The following is a 12,935-nucleotide window of genomic DNA, read 5'->3' on the forward strand; positions in this document are numbered from 1 at the left end:
AGACTCGATGATAAAAAAAAAAAAAGAAAATCAAATATGTATTTTAGAATTACATATCGATTGACTCGATATTTCTCGATAATTATTTCTTTATATTTTATATCAATGTTATATATTTTGCAATCATCAGAAAATTTGCAAGAAAAAATAAATCGAGACTTACTTTATTTTGTTTTCATAATATATTATTTATAAGCTGTGCGTGCGTTCTATCATTTTGTCCTCTAATTATATAGATATAGATAAATAGATGGGTCTGTGCATTATAAAGTTTACTTCTCCGTCTTACAACATTCTTGATGTTATCTTTTCACGTGCTTCGTTGTAACATATGGCCGACATAACGCATTCCACATATGATGATATAACCTGCATAAGTATTACTGCATCACGCTAAGCAATATATTTATCGAAATTGTAAGATGCAACCGCAATCGTGATGTTACGTATATTTATATAGACTAGACAACAAAAAATTTCCTGAAATATCCGAAGATAAGTTTCTTAGCGAATAATAAAAAAAAAAGATACCTATCCATGCGAATATATGTATTTATTAGGTATAATCTAGATATACTTATGTATATCCTACAGATATTAAGTATGATTTTTTTTTCATTCAAAGTAAAAATTATAAATTTATAATTTTGGTAATTAAAAAAATACATCTACAAAAATTCGTAAGATTCTTAATAAAAATATAGCTCTCATTTGCAGTGTAACATTAACCAAAATCATTAATGATTTTTAGGTAAATAATTTTGATTTGCGTTCTACGAGTATCTAAGAATGTGAATTAGAAATCATTCACGGATGCATCACGTGTCTCGATAGTGTTTTACATTTCCGGCGTTTATTGAGAAATTGTTTTTATGCAACGCGTCTAATGGATGAAATTACTTTCGACATCGTTCCGTCGCGAATCTAATCGACTATGCAAATCGTTACGATGTAGTATAATCGGTAATATGTTATGTCAGAGAGTGTGTAATTATGCATATAATAATCGATCATTGCCAATCGTTCTCTCGCCAAAAAGCGCAAGTAATTGATAGCGCACGAAAGTTTATTTTTTTTTTTTTTTTTTTTTTTTTTTGTAAACAGATATATTATAACGTAGTAGAGTTTTGGTAAATAAAAAATATCAAGCATACTTTTTCACGCGAGGAAAAATATTTTAGCATCAAATGAACCTGCAAGATTAGAAGCGCGCTGTTCGTTTAACCCTTTGAGTCACGAATTTTTCCAATTGTCAGTATTTTATAAAATTTGGTATATAAGGGTTTTTGGGGTCGCTGATTACGAGTTGTCAGATTTTCAAAATTCAAAATGATGGAAAATTTTTCTTTTTTTTCAAAATTTTACTTCCGCCATGGATCCCTATATTAAATTTTTTTTTTCCTTTAGATTCAGATTTTGCGATCTAAAAAAACCTTTAGAGAAAAAATTTAAAAAAGAATACAACTATTACTTTCAATTTAGGACAGTAAATATTGTTTTTTATATATTTTTTATCAAAAGAAGGAGAATTTAACAAAAACAACACGGTGGAAAATTGTAAAAAAATTCTGAAAAATACTTTAGAGTGTACTAAGATTATAAAAAAATTGCCGTATTTATTGTCATAATAGATTAGTAGAAAATGCATTTTTTCGTAAAAAAGTACTAATTTTGACTGTTTGTTTATATATGGTATTTTTGCGATTAACAATTTTTTACACTAATTGATGTTCCAGAGACTCGGTAGAAAGAAAAAATCCGGTATTTGTTGATAAAAAGAAAGTAGTTGAAACAATAAAAAAACTAGGAAAAAAAAGGTGGGTCTCTGGGTGACCCCCGCTGTGACTCGAAGGGTTAATTTTTTTGCAGCAAGCAAAAACGGAGAAAAATATGGGCGCGCGCATCTGCTTTTGCGCATCGCTGCGCTTTCATGCATCTCAATGTTCACGACAGTTAATCGAAGATCGGCATTGCATGCTCTCAGCGTGAACGAAGAATTTCTCTCGGCAATATGTTATTACTAACCCATTTTCTACATATTATAATTCACAAAAATTCGTTGCATCTGCCTTCGAAAGATGCGAAAATGTAGACTACGTGTTGGAATATACGAGTGGCTTGTGTGTATATATTTTCCGTACGAGTCTTCTACATTCTTATTTGTCGGAAAAAGGTAAATATTTATACACGTGTGCACGCGCTTCCTATAACTTTTCATCAACTTTACTTAAAAGCCTTGCGTTTCGGTGAGTATTCGCGTATTATTTGCAACAATACTGGCTGAAACGAAACGCTGATTAAACAGTTGTATATTTGAGACAGGTAAATTTATCTTTGCTTTTTCCGGAATAAATAAATGATGCTTAAAATAAAACAAAGCGTAAGCATAATGTCTCCGGAGAACTATCGTACTTTTTTTTTTTTTTTTTTTTTTTTCTTAGTTTCATTTCGAGATATTTTAAAACACATAAATAATGTTAAGCGTATCTTTTATAAGAAGCTTATTAAGAAACTTGTGCCACTTTAGCCGAAACAATTATCTCGAAAATATATGTCAGATTAATATAATCCTTTTTATTTTGCAAGAGAGATTCAGGTTGTCTCAAGAAACGCAACGCGCTCACATTTTAAAAGACGCTCGTGCTCGCGTGCTCGTGCAAATTATATACTCGCTCGACACCGTGGATCCGCGAGAAGATCGTATCAGATTGTAACGACAGATTGTTGCAAATCACACGTGGCCGGTCGTATATTTCACGCGACCCGCTAAGATATCCTTCCTCGTCGTATTTCGCAGCTGAATACATCGCGCGTTTCTGCGCGTTCTGACGTTTACGGAATAACGAAAACCGCGTTACACAAAATCGGAAGACGCTTATTCCGTGTATTATGTAACGGACGTTACGTTCCGACTGGCCACCGGCAGGTGCAAATGTCAAAAGAGTCTCGGTACTTTCACACGCAATAATAACGAAGATGCGTGAGAGCAAAATGCATTATGTCGTCACGTGGCATAAACACATTCTTTTCACATCGGTTAATTTGATATCTGATTTCTGATCGATTCCCGAGAAAAGTTCAACAGGCTCGCTCACCATCAGCCAGTGAATTGAAAAAGCAATTACAGTAATTGGTTAAAGACGGCTCGCTCATATTGATCGGTATAATATGAGCGCATTACGAATTGTAATTACAAAGCCGGATACAGGCGCGTGTGTAACTTTAGCTAAAGTTCAGGAGGTTCATTAACATTAGATAATTAACCTGGTCAACAGCACGTAATGTAATTAGTAATCAGAATAATCGATGTAATATATATATATATATATACTTTATACTTGAGTTTATTTAGTTGGGATTATCAACGGGAGAAAAAAAATATTTTCTCACAAGAAAATTATGAAAGGAGAATCGTTAAACGAACGATTCTCTCAGCTAACTGTTTAATTCAATGTAATTTTAGAGATCTGTCTATGCAGGTGCGTGAGACAAAAGGTAATTAATGATCTGCCAGCGTACTTATCTTATCGTCTTGTTAATATCGATCGCGACTCTATAGTTGATCAAACCAGTCGATCAAACATTGTTCCTCCGACCGTTGTGACATGTACACACATTGTGACATATATTTTACCAGTAAGTATATAAAGCTTTTTTTTTTTTTTTTTTTTTTTTTTTAAGTCACGAGCTTGTCGTGGGTGTTTTTCTTTCGGAATTCTCATAACGCATGGCATGAAGAAATAGACGTTGGAAATTAATGCGAGAAGCATACACATACTTACTTTACCGCTCGTCATCGCACGTTGCAACAACAAAAAACCTAGCTTTCTACCCTTTCGGTGCAGTTGATTTATGGAAATTTCACCGTGTACGTCGTCGCTATTAGTGATCGTTCAAATTCACAGGATCCTACTAAGATAATATCTTTCTCGTACTAAATTGCCCGAGTAAATTACCTTCTTCGCTATTAAGTTATAAAGTGCATTGCGCGAAAAATTAACCACAAATTGCAAAAAGTTAGCGAGCCGCTAATTATACAAGTTTTCACACTATGGATCTGTGTATTCTGTAAAAATGCTCTGTAACGCTGTATCCCTATAAACTATAATAATAATAATAATAATAATAAAAAATTATTATATAATAATAATAACAATAATAATAATAATAGTAATAATTCTATAATTATAATCAATCTCTATAAGATGTTGTATAGCTCTGTAAGTTTCTGTTACACAGTGACATTTTTCTCGCCATAAGCGCTACATTTCTTCTCCTTCAACTTTAATAGTTTTCAAAACGCAATGAATGATCCAAATTTTGGAATATTTTAAAATCAATATTAACCCTTTGAGTCACAGCGGGTCACCCAGAGACCCACCTTTTTTTTCCTAGTTTTTTATTGTTTTAACTACTTTTTTTATCAACAAATACCGAATTTTTTGTTTCTACAGAGTTTCTAGAACATCAATAAGTGCAAAAAAAAATATGAACAGTCATTAATTATTAATTGCAAAAATACGATATATAAACAAACAGTCAAAATTAGTACTTTTTTACGAAAAAATGCATTTTCTACTAATCTTTATTATGACAATAAATACGGCAATTTTTTTATAATCTTAGTACCCTCTAAAGTATTTTTCAGAATTTTTTTACAATTTTCCACCGTGTTGTTTTTGTTAAATCCTTCTTTTTTTGATAAAAAATATATAAAAAAAAAACAATATTTTCTGTTCTAAATTAAAAGTCGTATTCTTTTTTAAATTTTTTCTCTAAAGGTTTTTTTAGATCGCAGAATCTGAATCTAATGGAAAAAAAAATTTAATATAGGGATCCAATATAGTGGAAGTAAAATTTTGAAAATCTCGTCTGCCATATTGGATCCGCCATCTTGAATTTTGAAAATCTGACAACGGATTCGTAATCAGCGACCCTAAAAACCTTTATATGTATACGAAATTTTATAAAATACTGACAATTGGAAAAATTCGTGACTCAAAGGGTTAATATTATAATATTATATATAAAATATATATATCCGTATCTTCCGTGATTATAGTGCAATGTAAGCTACATAGTTTAGAGATACAGCGTTACAGAGCATTTTTACAGAATAGACCCATTAAATTCACGCGCAACATATGCATCTGCCTTTTGTAATGCATTCTTTTATAAACTTGCGGTTAATAATTTACCAATAGAAAAATTCCATCATAACAATTAGTATATCTGTGTAACGATAATAATATAGCTTATTGATATTAAATTACAGTAAATTATAATATTACGCTATCAAATTAATTAAATATATCGTTTTACTTTTGATATGTAATCCGAACCTCTAATAATATACTATATACAAATGATTAACATAAAAATAACATGAATACGCGGGATGAATTTTGCTACCTTATCAATTCGCTCACGAATCACGATACGATAGATTTCTGCCGTCTTTTCATGCGCTATCGATAGCTGGTAAAACTGTGCGTGCTGTGGTCGGTATATATCGATGGAAATTTTCCAGAGAGAGAGAGAGAGAGAGAGAGAGAGAGAGAGAGAGAGAGAGAGAGAGAGAGAGAGAGAGAGAGAGAGAGAGAGAGAGAGAGAGAGAGAGAGAGAGAGAGAGAGAGAGAGAGAGAGAGAGAGAGAGAGAGAGAGAGAGAGAGAGAGAGAGAGAGAGAGAGAGAGAGAGAGAGAGAGAGAGAGAGAGAGAGAGAGAGAGAGAGAGAGAGAGAGAGAGAGAGAGAGAGAGAGAGAGAGAGAGAGAGAGAGAGAGAGAGAGAGAGAGAGAGAGAGAGAGAGAGAGAGAGAGAGAGAGAGAGAGAGAGAGAGAGAGAGAGAGAGAGAGAGAGAGAGAGAGAGAGAGAGAGAGAGAGAGAGAGAGAGAGAGAGAGAGAGAGAGAGAGAGAGAGAGAGAGAGAGAGAGAGAGAGAGAGAGAGAGAGAGAGAGAGAGAGAGAGAGAGAGAGAGAGAGAGAGAGAGAGAGAGAGAGAGAGAGAGAGAGAGAGAGAGAGAGAGAGAGAGAGAGAGAGAGAGAGAGAGAGAGAGAGAGAGAGAGAGAGAGAGAGAGAGAGAGAGAGAGAGAGAGAGAGAGAGAGAGAGAGAGAGAGAGAGAGAGAGAGAGAGAGAGAGAGAGAGAGAGAGAGAGAGAGAGAGAGAGAGAGAGAGAGAGAGAGAGAGAGAGAGAGAGAGAGAGAGAGAGAGAGAGAGAGAGAGAGAGAGAGAGAGAGAGAGAGAGAGAGAGAGAGAGAGAGAGAGAGAGAGAGAGAGAGAGAGAGAGAGAGAGAGAGAGAGAGAGAGAGAGAGAGAGAGAGAGAGAGAGAGAGAGAGAGAGAGAGAGAGAGAGAGAGAGAGAGAGAGAGAGAGAGAGAGAGAGAGAGAGAGAGAGAGAGAGAGAGAGAGAGAGAGAGAGAGAGAGAGAGAGAGAGAGAGAGAGAGAGAGAGAGAGAGAGAGAGAGAGAGAGAGAGAGAGAGAGAGAGAGAGAGAGAGAGAGAGAGAGAGAGAGAGAGAGAGAGAGAGAGAGAGAGAGAGAGAGAGAGAGAGAGAGAGAGAGAGAGAGAGAGAGAGAGAGAGAGAGAGAGAGAGAGAGAGAGAGAGAGAGAGAGAGAGAGAGAGAGAGAGAGAGAGAGAGAGAGAGAGAGAGAGAGAGAGAGAGAGAGAGAGAGAGAGAGAGAGAGAGAGAGAGAGAGAGAGAGAGAGAGAGAGAGAGAGAGAGAGAGAGAGAGAGAGAGAGAGAGAGAGAGAGAGAGAGAGAGAGAGAGAGAGAGAGAGAGAGAGAGAGAGAGAGAGAGAGAGAGAGAGAGAGAGAGAGAGAGAGAGAGAGAGAGAGAGAGAGAGAGAGAGAGAGAGAGAGAGAGAGAGAGAGAGAGAGAGAGAGAGAGAGAGAGAGAGAGAGAGAGAGAGAGAGACGTTAAAAGCGATGGGCATTAATTCATATTTGTTTGCGAGATACTATAGATGGTGCATCGATGAAATACATCCACAAAAGCGCATCACTTTCTCGATCCAAACTCACATCCTCTCTTCCCTTTCTCCTTAATGTATTGCATTAGAACGAAAAGAAAGATGAGAAAAAAAAAGTTAAAAAAAAAAAAAAAAAAGAAAGAAAAAAAGATATTGAGGGCAAAGTTTTATATATACAGAAATACGAGACATTTCACCCAGCAAATTATAATGGTCGATTACTTTCTCGATCCGTAATTACGCTCCGGCGTCTTACTTTCTTGCTAATTACTGACAACCTCCGTTCTCTGCGGTTTGATTTTTTTAATTAACGTGATTAGAGATATCGCGCTCAAGTTACGCGCAACTTGGAAAGTGCACGTCTCAACGGTGAAGATGCATTTCCTTAAATTCTGCATTATATATACATATAGATACATACTGTAATCTCGCGTTTTTTTTCTCACTCAACCCTAATGTACAACACGCACGTGGTTGCTTTCTACACTTTATTCCGCCAGTAGTTTGTCGTGTTTATGACTATCGGATCATTAACTGACGGTAAATTAGCGAAATGTTAAGAGAGCTCATAAAACTATACACACGCGTTCTAATTTCTTTATATCAATTAATTGCTGGTCGGATTTTGAGAAACAAAGCCGCCAGAATATTTCTTTCAAAGTCTTGGATAAATAATTAAACAAAGGGAATGAATAGAAGTGAAATTTTTTTGTACAAATGGTCTGACAATACCATCAGTTATCAAACGTAAAAAAAAAAAAAAGAAAAAATAGAATACACACACGTAAAAATTTATTTCTATAAATTTTCAGGCATAATTATTTTACGACATGATGATAATTACGATAATTTTCATTTTTCTCTCATCGTTATAATTAGATAATTGAATTTCGCAATGATTATCTTCACAAGTGCTTTTACTTTCAAAATGGAGAGAATTATTCATAGAAACTTATATCTGCTCTCGACTTTTATGTACTTTGTGTCGTGAAATACGTCAAGCATTTATTGCGCACGCTTTCGCAATCGATATGATGTCCAAGTATGGAGAATGTTCGCTTTTGAGAGGATAAACACATGACTTTGAACGGCTTCGGGTATAACGTTGGTTTGTATTCCCGTCATCGTATCGGAATCCAGCTAATCCGCGAATGTCGATGACTGATCACCAGAGTCTCGCTTTATGTCACACTAAGCCTGTACGCTAATGGAAACCGTACGTGACACGTGCTGGCTTCTAATTATATCCGTGCAACACACGGTTAATCACGACGATTCGACCGTAATTCTAGAGCAAACGTGCTTTGGTATCTCTATGCATAGCTCAGAAGCGCGAACGGATATGTATATGTATAAGCACGATTAAAGCCAAAGGGTATTGACATTCGTAAGTGAAGTTATGAATATCATATGAATGGAAATGGGGAGAGCGTGCGTATTTGAATGATCCGTTCGGGGAACATGAATTGTGCAAATTAACCCTTTGAGTCACAGCGGATCACCCAGAGACCCACCTTTTTTTTTATTGTTTTAACTACTTTTTTATCAACAAATACCGGATTTTTTGTACAGAGTCTCTAAAACATCAATAAGTGTAAAAAAAATATGAACAGTCATTAAATGTTAATTGCAAAAATACCATATATAAACAAAACAGTCAAAATTAGTACTTTTTTTTTACGAAAAAATGCATTTTCTACTAATCTATTATGACAATAAACACGGCAATTTTTTTTTAATCTTAGTACACTTTAAAGTATTTTTCAGAATTTTTTTACAATTTTCCATCGTGTTGTTTTTGTTGAATTCTCTTTTTGATAAAAAAACAATATCTTCTGTTCTAAATTGAAAGTAACAGTCGTATTCTTTTTTAAATTTTTTCTCTGAAGATTTTTTTTTAGATCGCAGAATCTGAATGTAAAGGAAAAAAAATTTAATGTAGGGATCCAATATAGTGGAAGTAAAATTTTGAAAATCTCGTCTGCCATATTGGATCCGCCATCTTGAATTTTGAAAATCTGACAACGGATTCGTAATCAGCGACCCTAAAAACCCTTATATGTATACGAAATTTTATAAAATACTGACAATTGGAAAAATTCGTGACTCAAAGGGTTAACGCGCAGCAACTACAAATACATGTACATTTTATTTGTCTCTCAAGGCGAAACTTGTATATTTATATAGTTTTATTACAACTGTTTTTTATTAATTCTGTGAAAAAATCATAATTTTTGAAACATTATATTAAAAATTATGTATAGTAAATGAAATATAGATTTTATCTGTAGCAATAGTTTACTTTTCGTTGCGTCATTTCCAAGTATTTTCAATTTTTGAAATAGTAAAATAATAGAGATTACGTACGCTGCTGTACAAATTAATTACAACTAAACTCTCCATTAATAAAAATGCAGGTATATATTTTAATGAAATATTAATACACATATATATTGGATAGAGAATTAATATTAACTTTTTTCGTGTCTAAATGTACCGAATAGAGATGGAAGAATTTTATATATATTATTCGTAGCACAGAGAGAAAAAAAAGAAAATATACAATAATTTTCGTATAATTGAAATATAATAAGTCAATTAGTATCACATTGAACAACCGCAATTAATGAAATTTATGCAATGGTAAAATGTTAAAATATAATTTAATATTTTTGATGATTCTTATATATGATGCCAATAATAAAATGATAAATAATTGCAAAATTTTATCAACGCTGTACTAGAACGAGAAAAATGTCACAAAGTCATGATCTTTGGCTGCGCTGATTAATCGGCTTTCTCGTTGGCGTCTGAAATACTAAATATTGACCCGAGATTGTATTACTCAACATGTGCTGACTATAGTGATATATATTCCATATACAACATTGCGCACGGAAAGAGAGAGAGAGAGAGAGAGAGAGAGAGAGAGAGAGAGAGAGAAAATTGAATTCATTTTCTACTACGAATATAACTTAATTTTTGCGTTTCAAAGTTAAATTAAATTACATGGAATGAAATAAATGAAAGTTACATAGATTAAAATAATGTGAAAATAATGGACGTTACGATAGTTAAGTACAAAGGGTAGCTTAATTTAATTATCATAAACTGTAATTCGGTTCAACTTTTGGCCTCGGGCAAAAATTTTTCAAGTACTCTCGTGAAAATTTTTTAGCCCGAGCTCCCGCGAGAATTAATACATGGAGAAAATTTAATACGAACATATACATGGTAGAAAAAACTCTGCTATCCTGTCAAAGAGAAAGAAGGAAGGCGAGCAAAGTGTTTCGGTATTCAAGGGTGAAGAATACTTATCCAAGTCCAGCATCCTTTTCCTTAACAACGCGAGAGTTGCTCGACCTCCGACGTGTATAACTTCACCGATGCTTTCATGTAAATGCAACATTGCAACCCTCCTATCCCTTAGGTTTATATCAATGGTAATCGTATTCGACGTGGAGCCAACAAAGTTCCCACTCGAAAGTTTACAGTAAAGTAACAGTTCAAAGTTTATACCCTGCCTGTCGATCCAAAGATACTTTTTCATATCAAGCACATTATTGTACATTTGAAATTCATTAAAAAACAATCAACCCTCAATAAAAAAAATCCTGCTATGAAAATGATAAAATTTATAATGTCAGAAAAAGTGACTTTTCTCTCTCACCAACACACTAACGCTTTTGAAAAGGATGAATCTGGCTCTTTTCAAGTTTTAAAATTAATAAAATAGCATAATCTCGCTACTTTGTGGCTTTAATATGCTTTACGTATGGAATCCGTGGGAAAAAAAGCGCTTGAAGAGATGTAGAATTCTATTGAATCATCTCTTATTATCTTCCTTCTCGCTCTTATATACGGTAACGATTCAGAAGATCTCCATGAATAAGTCGCGGGCGACAATTTGAATACACGTGTGCTTATGTACGCGCGTATATCGTCGTATACATGCATTATCCTTCTTTGAAAAAGCGTTCGTCGTTGCACGATTACATTAAGCGCGAATGCATCTTTGCCTCTTGATTTTTCTCAATTATACATTCAATCTAGCTTCGGTTCGTTTAATGCGCAAAAGTAAAAACGTATATATATATATATATATATATATATATATATATATACATACAGTACCGGCCAAAAATATATCACCTTTAAGATTTTTGTTATTTCATATATCAGATCATAAATTTAATTTAATTTACTTACTTACAAAATTAATTTTTTATATTATTAAAATTACGTTTTTATATTATTTTATGAAAAATATTTTATTTAGTAAGTTGTATTTACTATCAAAACATATATTATGATATTATAAATATCCATGCACTTTGAATAAAATTATACTCAAAAATACTAAAGGTGATATATTTTTGGCCGATACTGTATATATATATATATATACTTTAGTCGGGACTATTCTTTTAATTAAATACACCACCGTACTGGTGCACGATGAGACTGAATCGGTAATGAGAGCGCAAATTCTCATACTTTTTCGTAAAAACACGAGGGTGATATACCCTCTCGAGCGGCTTCCTCAACAAAATGATAATATCAAGCTGCGTTATATCATTCCCATCGTTGCGACAATTCGTAAATTATTCGCGTAGTCGCGCTTTAGTTTCCCTACTCTAACGTCATTTGTCAGATTTTACATTTCGTATAATCGTAGGTATATTATAAATTATTAATTTTAAACTCGTACAGAGATTTTTTTTTATTATATATGTATTCAAGCTAAACGGCATAAATTTTAAACAGATAAAAATTCGACACGCATATTTCTTTTTTTTTTCTCTTCAAAAGTTTTGACGAAATCAAATAAGTTTACTTTCCCCACCCTTTTGTCATAAACAAAGGCAAAAAATATTTATAACATAACCGTCTAGAGATTTATCGGATAAATTCAACATGCTTCAAATCGATAATTATTAACCCTTTGAGTCACGAATTTCTCTAATTGTCAGTATTTTCTAAAATTTGGTATATAAGGGTTTTTGGGATCGCTGATTACGTTCAATTCGTTGTCAAATTTTCAAAATTCACATTTGGCGGATCCAATATGGCAGACGATTAATCAGCGCAGCCAAAGATCATAGCTTTGTAACATTTTTCTCGTTCTAGTGCAGCGTTGATAAAATTTTGTAATTATTTATCGGTTTATGATTGGCATCATATATAAGAATCATCAAAAATATTAAATTATATTAAACATTTTAACATTGCATAAATTTCATTAATTGCGGATGTTCAATGTGATACTAATTGACTTATTATATTTCAACTATACAAAAATTATTTTATATTTTCTTTTCTTCTCTCTGTGCTAACGAATAATATATATAAAATTCTTCCATCTCTATTCGGTACATTTAGACACGAAAAAAAAAAGTTAATATTAATTCTCTATCCAATATATATGTGTATTAATATTTCATTAAAATATATACCTGCATTTTTATTAATGGAGAGTTTAGTTGTAATTAATTTGTACAGCAGCGTAATCTCTATTATTTTACTATTTCAAAAGTTGAAAATACTTGGAAATGACGCAACGAAAAGTAAACTATTGCTACAGATAAAATCTATATTCCATTTTCTATACATAATTTTTAATATAATGGTCCAAAAATTATGATTTTTTCACAGAATTAATAAATAAAGACAGTTGTAATATTGTAAAACTATATAAAATATGCAAGTCTCGCCTTGAGAGACAAATAAAATGTACATGTATTTGTAGTTGCTGCGCGTTAACCCTTTGAGTCATGAATTTTTCCAATTGTCAGTATTTTATAAAATTTCGTATACATATAAGGGTTTTTAGGGTTGCTGATTACGAATCCGTTGTCAGATTTTCAAAATTCAAGATGGCGGATCCAATATGGCAGACGAGATTTTCAAAATTTTACTTCCACTATATATTGGATCCCTATATTAAATTTTTTTTCCTTTACAT

General features: G+C 33.1%; 1 protein-coding gene across 3 annotated transcripts in view; it reads left to right on the forward strand.

The window, feature by feature from the left end:
• The window catches only part of LOC140672882 (aquaporin AQPAe.a-like), a 29,339-nt gene that overhangs the window by 11,277 nt on the left and 5,127 nt on the right, over positions 1-12,935 (forward strand). Inside the window, exon 1 of one of the 3 annotated variants that reach the window (XM_072905344.1) lies at positions 1,601-3,636. The exons of the other annotated variants lie outside the window; for them this stretch is intronic. Within the exon in view, the coding sequence (XP_072761445.1) occupies positions 3,606-3,636 (31 nt within the window). The 5' untranslated portion in view covers positions 1,601-3,605. Of the gene's footprint in view, positions 1-1,600; positions 3,637-12,935 lie in introns of those variants that run through there. 3 annotated transcript variants of the gene reach the window in all.

Source organism: Anoplolepis gracilipes, chromosome 14 (genome assembly GCF_047496725.1).
Source record: "Anoplolepis gracilipes chromosome 14, ASM4749672v1, whole genome shotgun sequence".
Taxonomy (NCBI): domain Eukaryota; kingdom Metazoa; phylum Arthropoda; class Insecta; order Hymenoptera; family Formicidae; genus Anoplolepis; species Anoplolepis gracilipes.